The sequence below is a fragment of the Nycticebus coucang genome, chromosome 16, assembly GCF_027406575.1.
Source record: "Nycticebus coucang isolate mNycCou1 chromosome 16, mNycCou1.pri, whole genome shotgun sequence".
NCBI lineage: Eukaryota > Metazoa > Chordata > Mammalia > Primates > Lorisidae > Nycticebus > Nycticebus coucang.
In genome coordinates, this window is record NC_069795.1 from 74,015,874 (window position 1) to 74,029,743 (window position 13,870).

The following is a 13,870-nucleotide window of genomic DNA, read 5'->3' on the forward strand; positions in this document are numbered from 1 at the left end:
ATGTCTTCCCATCCTTCACAGGATGAAAGCCCAGATCCCTCTCACATCTCAGCCTCTACAACCAACTTATCTTCCCTTGTCACCCTGGGCTTCTTGCTGTTTCGTGACCCTCTAAAGTCATTCCTGCCTCATGGCCTTTGCCCCTGGCCCACCTCTACCTGGAACCACCTCCTCTATGCAGCTCACCCTCTCATTTCATCCAAGGTCAAGGACAGGTGTCACTTCCAGAAGCACTTCCCAGCCCCATCACACTCTTTCCTTTCCTCAGCTGTATTTCATATAGCACTGAAATAAATATATAGTAAATATTTATTCGTTTATTTTTTATTTTTTTATTAGCTTATTATCTGACTCTTCTACTACAATGTTAAGTTCTGTGAGCATAGGAATTTTTTCTCCCTTGCTCGCTGCTTGTACAATGCCTTGCATTGTTGAATTAATGAATAGATGAATAAATATATAGGATAAAAGAGTTAAGACTCCAGCAAGAAGTCCAGATATTGATTAAGGGAGCAAACTGTTGCCTTAATCCTGAGCTTTCTTGTGGTTCTGTAGGGACAAAGTGCTGTTCCCTAGGGTGACTGTCCTCAGGTTTGCTCATGGAGATTATTGCTTCAGGGAGGGAGAGAACAAGAGTAGGCTCCATTCTGGAGCTGGGCTAATTTGGGAATTACAAGGGCAAGTCAAGGACCCAATGGGGAAGCTTCACGAATGAAAACATTTTTATTAAATTCTCTCTCCAGGGACTCTATTTCTCTGGGATATGATTTTTAGACTCTTTGGGAAAAATTTATCTTTATCATTTCCCCTCTCCCTCGGGGTACTTCCTGGACAAGCCCAATTGCTTTTAAATGTAGGGCAAGGTAAAACATCATCATGGATAAGAGCTTGGGTACTAGGCCTAACTGGAGCTCTATATTTTCTTTCTAGCGGTGTGGTCTTTGGCAAATTATTTAAATTTCTCAGAGCCTTCCCACCTCATCTGCAAACAGATGACTATGCCTTTGCCAGGGATGGTGTAGGGATAAAATATGGTCATGCATTTTAGATACTACACTTGATCTTAGCCAAAGGCTGAGAAGCATTAGTCATGCATTTTAGGCATGACATTTGGCTCAATGTTATGTTTGGCAAATGTTCAGTTATTCTCCTTGTCAGGGCCAGGAGTGCTAGATGAAATAATTCTTGTTTGGGACAACTCCTCAGAGTTCCCACCTACAGAACTTCTAGAGGTTAATGTGCATACTTAGCGGGTAGGAGGACAATCTTGTTAAAATGCAGATTCTGTTTCAGAAGGTTGGGGAGGGACCTGAAATTCTGCATTTCTAACCAGCTCCCAGATGATGCTGGTGCCACAGACCAAACACTGAGTAGCCAGTCCCTATAAAAGAAACAGCTAGGGGATAAAATACTAATGAATGTATTTCCCTGATGTCTTATATCTTCTGATTTTTAACCTTTAAGCAGCCTAAAATTGCTGCATCTTAACCGAAAGAGCTGCATTGTTTTCAATCACTTTCCTTGCTGGTGTCCCTGAATCTGATTTCAGCTGTACCCACGCTTCCTTACCCTTTCAATTCAAGGATGCCTCACAGAGATTCTCACCCCTCCAGTGGGTTTCTGTTTTACTCAAAGCTGAGGAAGGAGAGGGAGAGAGAGAAGCTTGTCTTTTTCTTAAACCTGTTCCTGGGTTTTACTTCCTGTGGCCCTTGGACATATGGCCAGACGCTTATTTTCATGGCTGCTTAATGGTTTGTAAAGCAATTGCTGGAGGAATCATTGCTATAGCAAGCCAGGCCAGAGGGACAGAAGGACTCATGAGCCAATGTTATCTTTGCTGAGCACCAGGGCTATTCCTGCTCCTTTTCTCTCTCTACTTGACAGTGACAGATGGCTTCCACGTGGTTTGACCTACTGTTCAGCCAGACCTGATCAGATAGTCATCCATCAGCTGCCCCATTAGGCCCCCCTGTGGGTATCCTGTGGTTTATGGGAGGCAGAGATTGGAGGTTTCCTTTAGAGCTCATCACATCTCGTAGCTATTATAGTATAGTTTCAAGCATAAACAGTTCTTATTCCAGATGTTAGTATCCTGGTGTCCATATGTTTTGAGGTGGGATCAGCAGGTTTACATGGTAATGTTAAACTAATTAATCATAAACTAATGATTTAACAGTTTTAGGACCCAAAATGAGTTTGGTACTGGCAAAGAAGTAAATAATACATACGGTATTATTAAGCTAGAGAAAGTAAGTGAGGCTTAGTTTTTTACATTGCTTTGGCACAATCTCTTTCTTTTCTTTTTTTTTTTGTAGAGACAGAGTCTCACTGTACCGCCCTCAGGTAGAGTGCCATGGCATCACACAGCTCACAGCAACCTCCAACTCCTGGGCTTAAGTGATTCTCTTGCCTCAGCCTCCTGAGTAGCTGGGACTACAGGTGCCCGCCACAACGCCCGGCTATTTTTTGGCTGCAGTTTGGCCGGGGCCGGGTTTGAACCCGTCACCCTCGGTATATGGGGCCGGCGCCCTTCCGACTGAGCCACAGGTGCCGCCCAATCTCTTTATTTTCTTACTGATAATGAATGTTACTCACAAACTCCCCAAAAGCTGTACGGGGAAATCTGCAAATACTCCTCAGGCTCTCTGAGTGTGACAAGATAAAAACTTTAATTAATATAAGCTGCCGTACACAAGGAAAAGGTAGTAATAAACACAGGGGCTGTGCAGAGTGGAATCAAGAGGCCTGGATTCTAATCCTATTCTTTCTTTTCCTTTGCGACCTTCAATATATCCCTTGATTGACTTAACAAACTTTTTAAAGCACCTACTAGGTAGATTCAGGAGATGTTTGGGTTTCTTTTTTTTTTTTTTCCTGATAGTAAAATAAGATTATTACATAAACTTGGCTCCCAAAAATCTTAAAGTGGTTTTATATTCTTTCCTTATTAAACCAGTATTTGTTCATTAAAACCCATCCAATTTCATTATATGGAAATTATATTCAATACTTAAAAAAATTTTTTTATCAAAGTGAAAAGAGATGGGGAAATTTGAGTAATTACAGCTTTGATAGAGTGAAAACTGGCCAAATCTATTAATAATACATTAAAATAATTTTGAAATTAAAATTAAAAATACCAAATCTAGCTTGTCATGTTGGTATGTGTAGCTGTAATCCTAGCTACTTGGGAGGTGGCAGTGAGAGGATTGCTTGAGACCAGGAGTTAGAGTCTAGCCTGGGCAACATAGCAAGATGCCATCTCTAAAAAAATTTTTTAAACCCCAAATCTATTAAAATTAAAAATACTGAGCGACCTCTAGCATTATTTATAGTAGAGAAGAAAAGTACTAGAAACAATCTTTGTCCCTCAATAAAAAGAATGAGTTGACTAGAAGTAGCAGGTTGAACATCAATTTCCTAGCTCCATTATGCACAGTTTTTGATCATTAACTTCAGGGAAGAGGGAGAGTCTCTTTTGTATAGTTTTAAAACATTTCCCTCTGATTATTAAAAAAATGCCAAAAAATGGTTTTTTAAAGAATTTATTCCACATATAAGGGGATAAAGATGAGGAAAAAACCCTAAAGTCCCCACCATTGTGCCTGGTACAAAATAATCATTCAGTAACTATTAACATTTGGGTGTGCATCCTGGTATGCATAATGTTTTCTCAGTTGAGGTAATACTGTTCATATATTTTGTATTAGCTTTTTTATTTAATATTTTTATTTGACCTGATGATTTTGCTGAGTAACTTGTCCCTGGCCAGTTGTTTGCCTGGCCTCCCTTCCTTGAATTTTGGATTTGGAGAGTCAGGGTCTTGAGGGCTTGTCAAGAGGACCAAGCTTCTTTAGGGAAAGTGTCCTATAAGTGGTGGTTATGCCTTGTCTCCTTTGATGACCTGACAGGCAGATCTCAACTTTTGTTTTCATAATAATGATTAAAAACCCCCATTAACTGGAATGGGGTTGAGAACCCTGTGCTTAGGACTCATTCCTTACAAAGATGAAAGCACTCTTTGATGCTTTCCTCTGCTGCTTTGGAGGTTGAGAAAAGTCATGTTGCCCCTAGACCACAAAGTGAAGGACTTGTACGAGGACAAGATGTTCTCACTTCTGGGTCTTTGGAAGTGGCTAACACATGCCAATGTAGTGAAGGTGTTCAAGAAGGCTACCCCAAGAATAGAGACCTCTATTTTTCTAACTTCAGGTATGGAAGAACACTGCGTTGAAAGAGCATGGCTCAAAAAGTGAGTTGCTGGCTGATTCTGAATCCCCTGATCTCTCTGGGTCAAGGGAAAACTTGTAGGCAATTCAGGGTTCCTAGGGAGAGGGGAGAGGGTGGGTAGAGTGGCTCACACCTATAATCCCAGCAATCTGGGAGGCTGAAGTGAGTGGATTGCCTGAACTCAGGAGTTCAAGACCAGTCTGAGCAAGAGCAAGATTCAATCTCTACTAAAATAGAAAAACAAGCTGGGCACTGTGGTGGATGCCTGTTGTCCCAGCTACTCCAGAGCCTGAGGCAGGAAGATCACTTGAGCCCAGGAGTTTGAGGTTGGTGTGAGCTATGATGCCATGGCACTCTACCCAGGGCTACAGAGTAAGAATGTGGAGGGGGAGCGAGGGAGGGAAGGGGGGTTGGGGTCCTCCCACTTAGTGGGCACAATGCAGGGGTATATGGCACACCTTTTGAGTGTGGGCATAACTACAAGATGGAACTCTACCTAACAAATTCAAATATTGTGACCTGGTTGTTTGTATTCTCACGTTAACCTGAAATTAAAAAAAAAAAAGAAAGAAAGAAAAGAAAAAGGTTCCTAGGGGGAGAGTATCTGCAGGGTATGTGGCATGTATGTGGTGGGCAGCCAACTCCCTGTGAATTACAATGGGAATTTCAACTACTTATTTTGCCTCTTGTTGGAAAAATTGTTGTGTTTTCTTTTCCTTATACTTTTTTACTAATACTTTGATTTGGTTTGCATTTAACATGGGGAATTAATGCCAATTTGTTGAAGTGGAAAAGGGAAAAGATGTGACATTTATTGTGCTGTTGGTTATGTGCCAGGCAACTTGCTGGATGCTTTTGTTCTCTCTAGTAACCCATGGAGATAGTTGCTGATTCCAGGTGGGAACCTGAGACCATAGAGTGTAAAGTTCACCCCTGCTTTTAGAGCAAAATAAATGGGATTCAAATAATATATACTTTTAGCAATGAATTTCTCTTAGAATCAGTCCTCAACACAGAGCTTAAAGTTATCAAAACGATAGCTTGCATGAAATGATTATTTCTAGAAAAAACAGTATCTTTTTTTCAGAATATACCACATAAGAAACCACATTTAAAGAGAAAAATTTAGCTGAGTTTTTGAATAGGAAGCTTTCATTATTTTGTAAGCAACTGTGCATGTTTCGTAGCCAGGTTCAGAGTGGGAGCCCTTTTGGCAGAGCTGAAGACTTTCAAGAGTCTGACTCTGCTTCATCATTTCACAGCAGGAGACAGGCCTGAGAAGAAGGGGCCCTCCATCCTGTGATTTCCAGCTAATGACTTTAGGAATGAAACAAGAAAAGAGAGAATTTTGTAGGTAACAAAATTGGGGCAGGGTGTCAATATGTAGAGGGTTTTGGAGTTAGTGAGATTTTTCTGGAATTTAATTAATTAATTTCCTGTTTGCAACCAAAATGGCAGGAGAAGCTTTGAGGGGAAGCAGGGTGGGGCGGATGATGCAACAGACCCTGCTGCAGGCATGTCGCATTCTGCAGGGTAGATTGTTTCTATCTCAGACATGCCATATTTTCGATAATGATAATAATAATAGCACTGCCACACCTATGGAGATTTAAATGTAATAAGGCAGGGTTTTTTTTGTTTGTTTGTTTGTTTTGTTTTTTTGTGGTTTTTGGCCAGGGCTGGGTTTGAACCTGCCACCTCCGGCATATGGGGCCAGCGCCCTACCCCTTTGAGCCACAGGCGCTGCCCTAATAAGGCAGTTTTGATGTAGAGATTCAAGAAGATACTCCTCAAGCCTAAATTATTAGTAAAATTATTACCTCTAGCCAAGGAAACTGAAGGGTCTGGACAGCTCAGCCTAGGGGAAGGGGCTAAAGAGGAAAAGGGGAGAAGGGACGCTGGTCCCTGGTCACCAGGAGGCTGAAGAAATCAGGGGGTCTAGCTCCAGCCTTGGTCCTCACACTACAGTGCAGTAAGCATGCCAGAAGGAGATGCTGAGATGCATGGGCAATGCAGGCAGTGCTGTAGGCTGCGCTCCTGTGCTCCTGGAACTGATACTGCTTACTCAGAGATGGAATGTCTGAGATCGTTAGGTCAACTCCCTCATTTTACAGGTGAGGAAACTAAGGCATGATACAGTCAAGTGACTTCTTAAGTGAGCGCCAGAGCTGGGACAAGAACTCAGGTCTCTTGACCCCTGGGCCAGTGACTCTGATGCCCTTAACTGACGGGTGGCTCTGCAGATGGAGAGGCATTTGAGCCTGGAAAAGGAGAATGGTAGAGCTGGGCAGATGGGAGACAGTGGAGGGGCAGCTGGTAGAAAATGGAAAAGCTCCAAAGATCCAAATATCCATTTCTGCTGGACAAACATGACTCCCAAATGTTCCCTAACATAGGTGTAAACAGTCACCCAGAGGAAATACACAGTTGATTGATCAAAGGTCATGAAATGTCATTTATGTTTAATGACCAAGCACTTCTGTTTATTCAGACTCTTAATCCAGCTCTTCAACCTCGTTCTTTCTTTTTAAATTGAGACTGTTTCTGCCATTCCTCCCTTTTCTTTTGGTTTGTGGTTGTACTTGTATTAAGGGACAATTGCAATTTAGAATCTATACACCCATTCTGTCAAGTTCTATGGTGAATGAAAATGAGGAAGATGATGATGAACTTGGGCAATGTGACTTGCCTAAAGTGTTGAAAAGTGGCTATAGGGAAAAACAATGAGCAAATTCATGAGTCAACTTTGTATTTATCCCTCTATTGTGAGGAATAGTGCCTCTATTTCTTTTGTGAAGCATAATCATTTGTTAGTTTTAGTAAGACATTTCTCTGCCCACTGATAAGGAAACATGAAAGCATTTATTGTGCTAGTCTAGAATGTAAACCGTAAGCTGTGGTCTTTTTTGTTTATTTGATTTTAGTTTTAATCTGTGATCACAGGCTTAAGGGTTGAAGGGTCCATGGAGGACTGCCAGCACCTCCACCCCATTCTGTGCAGGGAGCCCCTTCCCAGCGTTCCTGCCAGTGGTTCAAAACCCTTCCTTCTGAGTACCCACAGGGAATTGTTTCTGCCTCCGTGGAAGCACTTAATTCATTTTGCTTTAAATTGTAGTTATTGGATGACTTGTCTTAAGTCTCAACTGTGAGCCCCTGGGACCAGTGGGTGGATGGCCAGGAATCCTGTGTCATTCCTTTTTGATCTCCCACAGCCCCCAGCACAGAGCCTGGCCCACCCTTCATAAATATTTGAGTGAATGACAAGGTGTTAACAGTCTCCAGAGGCAGTCACATTTGTACATCTCTAATAGCTATAAAGTTCTTCCTAAAAGTAAGCAGAAATATGCCCCCTTGTGTTTGCTGGGACAGAGGAGAATGTAAACAGGTGGTGATAACAAAGGGTTGGGTGTCCATGGCATTTTCTGGGGACAGCGTGATGCTTTGCTCTCATAGCTTTTCTTGCATCCTGTCTGATCAAAGTGCATAAGATTTTTCTCCAGGACAGGAAAACCCAACAACTTAGATAGGTCTGGACAGTGGGGGAGTAGGGGTGAATTCCAGGATTTAAAGACAGTTTGCAACAACAGTTCTATCAGAAGCTGTCAGTATCCCACCCATATCCCCTTGGCCTGTTTTGGGGGTTGTCTGCTGGTAATTCCCATACAAACTGACAGCTTCCTGCATTTCTCTGCCATGGTTGCTGTGACATTGGAGTGTGCTTGGTCTATGTGGGGGTCAGGCTGGAAATGCCAGGAACTTACCCCAGGAGGGACCTTGAGCAATGGGGATTGGTGCATAAATAGCCCAGATTCCTCATCATTCGGTGGGACAGCTCAGAGGTCTATTTTATAGAGTTTCTCAAGAGGTCTTAGTCCCAGTTGCTCACCACACTAACCAACTAATTAACACATCCTTTATTCATTTCCCTCCTCTCCTTCACTATGCTTCCTGGGAACATGCCCAAATATACTCTCTACCCCATATCCTGTCTCAAAGTTTGCTTTGCGGGGGGAGAATCCAAACTAAGACAGTGTCATAAATGGGAAATCTGAGGGACTCTCAATGTTCTTTCCATAGAAGATAAAATTTGGAGTCAGCTCATGGGTTTTTTCCGCTTTTCTTTTCTTTCCCTCTATTTCTAAGTGCAGAGTTGGTTTTTTCTCTCAACTCTATAAATAGAGTTTAATTTTAAGTAGAATTTGTGTCCTAACTCAGCAAACAGTGCTGATAATGATTCCTAAATCTTTGAAGGATAATTATGTCACATAACAAGAGTCAGAAATATTGTAGCTCTATTAAGGAAATGTACTGTGTCAGAAAGATCTCAGGCCAGACTATAAAAAGAAATGATGCCTGAGGGTCATTAGACATCAGGATGGATTTGTACTCAAGTATTTCACTTAACCTTCTAAACATCCACAAAGACCTTTTAAATTAAAAGAGACCTTATCAGCCTGGCCTGAGTTTGGGATGGAGTGGTGGAGGTTGGAGACAGCTAAGATGAATGGGACTATAAGGGAAATGGGAAAGGAAAATAAAGAGCCTTCATTAAACCCACCAGTAGTAATGAGTTACACCTGAGCTAAGAGAACCAGAGAAAATGCTGTAGCTAAAGAATATTTATAATCATTTGAGAAGATTTGTAACAAAGAATGAAGGTGTGTGAGTAACCTGGCTCCCAAGTCCTCCTTGAAGCTGACATTGTGAGATTAAGAAAAGCCGCCTGTGGATGCCACAGTATTACTTGATTGTTTTGACACTTCAGATAATTCATAGGAGCTAATAGTTTAAAAGAACCACAGTCACTGCTGTCTTATGTTTGTGGGATTTTCTTTTTCTTTTGTCTTATTTCTTCCTGGACAATTTTCTGTTGGCCTAGTAGGAAATAACACACATGTTCATGAGTTTTTAATTGGCAAGCAACAATAGGAATGAATGTAAACAAAACTTTAGATGAAAGTTGGCAATGGGGCCAAGAGAACTTCCACAAATGCCTTTTGGGGTCAGGTGGGAAAATGTTCCTAAATCGGGCAGAGATAAGAAAAGGATTCCATAGCATATACCTTGTTTTTAATGTGGAAAAGTGTGTAGCTTCACATGCTGTCTTTATTTAAACTGACTGATGGCTGATGCCTCAGCTCCTTTGGCAGGAGGAGGTGGGTGAGAGGAAGGGAGGGACATCTTTGCTAGTGACAGAAAGGTGCGGAATCACTATGTCTCCTTTGCCCTCTTTGGTGAGTACTGCCGCCCTGTTGGAGGGGATAATAATGCCCTGGTACAGCTCTTTCCTGCGCAGGAGAGATGTCTTTGCCTCCTTCAGCCTATCCCTTGCTTCCCAAGAGTGCTCTTGGAAGTGCTATGCTGTCCCCCTAAAATGACCTCATGAGATGGTGGTGGGAGAATTACATAAGATAGTCCATGCAAAGTGATTGCACTAATGTTCATTAATAGTTGGCACAAAATCTACGATGATTTCACATGATGAAAGGTCTCAGTTATTGTCCCTGCTACCTGCCAAAATTTTATGTCATAAAGAAAGATCTTCCCTAGACCCAAAACAGATAGTATGGGCTATACCAGCTTCTTTCAGAGTTTTGTTTTGAGTAGGCCCCTTCTCCAAATATGCACCCCCTAAAAGTGCTCCATGGATGACTTTTCGACCTGCTCCACTAAGCACTTACTCTCCTTGGCTTCCCAGAATGCCTACGTCAACATCAACCGCATCATGTCTGTGGCTTCCCGCCTATCTGAGGCCGGCCATTATGCCTCACAGCAAATCAAGCAGATCTCCACCCAGCTGGACCAGGAGTGGAAGAGCTTTGCTGCTGCCCTAGATGAGCGCAGCACCATCCTCGCCATGTCTGCCGTCTTCCACCAGAAGGCCGAGCAGGTGAGGCCAGGGACTTAGGGCAACTGCTATTGGTGGGAAGGTGAAAGGGCAGGGGGAGGGCAGGGTGGGAACTCTTCTACTGAGAGCCCCTATTATCTTTCTGAAACACCAAAGACACTGCTGAATATTTGCAAAAATAACCCATGTTCTGCCCGTTTCATGGTCCCTGTGTACACAAAGAAACACTGGTGAGTGTTGGTGGTTTTGCTTGTTGTACAAATAAGAGGGGACTCGGACTCTGTCTACATTGTGTTTGGTGATTGGCTGCTGGGTGCCTGTGCTGGCATGAGTATGTGTGTATGTATTGATGGTTTGCTTAGTGTGGATTCTCTGAGCACAGATAGAAGGCAAATTTAAAGAAATCATTGAGTGCTGAGGACACGAGGAAATGAATTCTACCGGAAGCATTTACCATGGATAATAATAAGGTGATAATAATATAATGAGTAAAAACAGTAATTACTTGTTGCTGTTTACTTACTAAGTAGCCAGACCTTACTAACCCATTTTACAGAAATGAGCACTGTAACTCAGAGAGTGTAAAGACCTGCCTGAGATCCCATGATGTGTCAGAGACTGGCTGAACCAGCTCATGGAAAGCTAGTTAACTTTTTAAGAATTTTGTGAGCTGGTTGTTAAACATAGCCATTACTTATAACTAACTTATATAAGTTTGTAATGAATTCTGTTATATTAAAAACAAATTTAAATACTTACAACTCATCACTTCCTGATTATTTCACTATATTATTTTTTAAGTTTTTGAGGTTATTTTTACCGACTTTTTTCCTGTGGTAGAAATACCATACAGTTGTGTGCTACTGATAATCTCTTCCAAACTCCATATTCACTGATGTCACATTAGTAAATTAAACAAACCAATATAGGAGTTTTATGGCATGCAAATTATCAAATACTACAAACTAGGGCTTCACTTACTGTATTTTGGTTGTCTGGAGTCTTCAGAAAATTAGGAAGAAAATGTTTTTAAATGGAGATTAAAAAATAGTATCTGTAGCTATTACACTGAATAGCACACAAAAATCAAGGTAATATTCTTCTAATATTCAAAAACAATTATTTAGCTAAGCAAACAAGTCATTCACATTATTGATGAACAAGTGGTGTTCTGAAACTAGTCTTCAGGGTTCTTTCACTTTTGTCTCATTCTTTAATGTAAACGAAAATGTCAACCAGCATCTGTGTAAGAACTATACAAGTTTGTCCATTGTCAACCTATAGATACAAAAGTTTGACAAAGGCAAATCAATTTGCTATGAGAAATTTACAATAAAATGCATTGTGTATGTTATTATTCTTTGTAAATTGTGTTACGCATCCTTTATATAAGTAAACTTTATAATGCACTTACTTATGTACATGTAATTTATACATACATAAATAAACCTATTCATATACACACATACACATATATGCTGGTTGTTAAACAATTACTAACACACCACTGCGAAACTCACACAGTCTATAGGCAGCTGGGGTTTCAACCCAGATGTGTCTAACATTAAAGCCTTAAAGTCTGTTTTTCAACTTCTGAATTTCTTCCTTTGTATCACATTTGTATAACTCTCATGTAAAGGAGAGTCAGACTCATGGTCATACCTTAAATATCTCTCTGTGTTGCTAGTTCTAACATTGAAGGCCACATGGGATAATCAAAAGAGTCAGGGGTGTCCAGTCTTTTTTTTTTTTTTTTTTTCTGCTACACATTGATATCTGACACCTCAGATAAGCAAAACAAACCTCAAATAATCTGCATGTGGCCACAGGCAGCAGGTTGGACATCCTGGTTGAGCCAGACACATAAATTCTACTCCCAGCCCCACCATTCACAAACTCTTAAACAAGTCACACCACCATTCTGAGCTTGTTTTCCTGTCTCTAATGTGAGGCTAATCATAAACAGCTGATCACAAGGCTTTTCTAGGGATATAACATTAGAGATGGAACACACAAGGTACTAGCACACTTACAAAACAGTAGATTTTACTGTTATGCATATTTTCTCAACATCTAATATCTTTTTATTTCCTACACCTGTTTCTATATCCAGCTGAGAACTTCACAAAGACTGAAATAAATACTTCTGTCCCAAGTCAAGTACAGCCCTACACTTTGAGAGGAATCTAGCCATACTTTGTTTTTTTTTAAAGGATGATGGTTGTAGTGACTCATGGTGACTGATAGTGACTAATTCATTCTCAGGACCATGAGAATATTCACATCTAATCTTCTGTTCTCTCTCTTCAACCCTATCACTTCCATGCTTTATTCAAGGTTTATCCAGATTGGCAAGGAAAATTCAGTACTTCCCTCTTTGTCTCCCTGGCTTCCTCTCTTTGAGTGGATAATTTTGTGGGATCTGATCTGCTACAGGACTCCTGATAGAGTGCTCCCCCTATGATTTTTTAAAAAATATTAATTAAAAAAATTTTTTAGAAATCCAGACTGAAATACAGTGGCATAATTATAGCTCACTGTAACCTTGAACTCCTGAGCTCAACAAATCCACCTGCTTTAGCCTTCTGATTAGCTAGAACTATAGGTGCATGTCACCATGTGCAGCTAATTTTAAAATGTTTTTGTGGAGATGGGGTCTTTCCATGTTGTCTAAGCTGGTCTCAAACTGCTGGCCTCAAGTGATCCTCCTGCCTTGGCCTCCCAAAGTGCTAGGATTAGATGTGAGTACCATGCCCAGCTTTGTTTCTCCTATGGTTGACATAGAATATTAAATTGCTTTCAGATTCATTTGTAAAGTAGCTATTGGAGGAGCAAAGAAGCTTCTGAGATGTCAGCAACTACATGTAACCCAATACTGGATGGCATCTAGCACTCTTCCAGAATTACTAGGGAATAGCTTAATCCCTCTGTGTTAAAAACATACAGAATGAAAAATCATCCATTATAGCCAACAGGCCAGGGACAGTCAGCTGACAGTGACACCAAGACTAGAACTCAAGCAGAAGAAACACAAGGAAGAGCTGAGAGTAACTGGAGGAGCTAGTTTTTATTTCATGTTTCTTTTTTTTGGCCGGGGCTGGGTTTGAACCCGCCACCTCCGGCATATGGGGCCAGCGCTTTACTCCTTTGAGCCACAGGCACCACCCTATTTCATGTTTCTTGACATTGGATTGGTTTGGAGCAGAAGCAATTTTATTTGTATCTTTTTTAATGTGGTTTCCTCAGATATTACTAGTCCTTCAGGGGTACTCATAAACCATGCTTCTTTTTAACTGGAAAAAGAACTAATTCAAGGCCACTTTTTATAGGTGTTTATATAGGCAGCTCTTTATGGTACTCATATGGGCTGTTCTTGGCAATGAGATAAAAAAGGTATTTAGGCAATTAATTTAAATGGAGCTGTGCACCGAGGCAAGAGGAATCACAGACAGAACCATTCCAGACCATTGGGTGAAGAATTATTTGCATTTTAAAGGTGTATTTTTCCACCTAATAAATCTGATTGATTTCAGTTAACTCAGCCATTGTGTGTGGAGAGTCATAGTCTTTCACAGTTGTTAATTTTAATTTTTAAATAATTTGATGTCTGTCAAGATCCATGTCTATAAACCACATCCCATCCCAGGAGCCACTGTAGGCGCAGCAGTCTGTCCTCTCCTAGGCTGCCCCTCCTGCACCCCTCTTCAGGGCACTGACCCAGCAGTGAGAGTGCTGTGGAGCTCAATCTCCATCCCCTGTGAGAAAGCTCTCTGCAAGTTTCCTGGGGTTTCT

At 41.2% G+C, this 13,870-nt stretch overlaps 1 protein-coding gene across 24 annotated transcripts in view; it reads left to right on the plus strand.

Moving 5' to 3' along the window:
• Window positions 1-13,870, plus strand: part of KALRN (kalirin RhoGEF kinase) — a 744,321-nt gene that overhangs the window by 307,543 nt on the left and 422,908 nt on the right. For all 24 annotated transcript variants that reach the window (XR_008374862.1, XM_053564450.1, XM_053564452.1 and 21 more), the window contains exon 7: window positions 9,929-10,120. Coding sequence is in view for 23 of the 24 variants with exons in the window: in XM_053564450.1 (XP_053420425.1) it covers window positions 9,929-10,120 (192 nt within the window). In the remaining variant the exon portion in view is untranslated. The remainder of the gene's footprint in view (window positions 1-9,928; window positions 10,121-13,870) is intronic.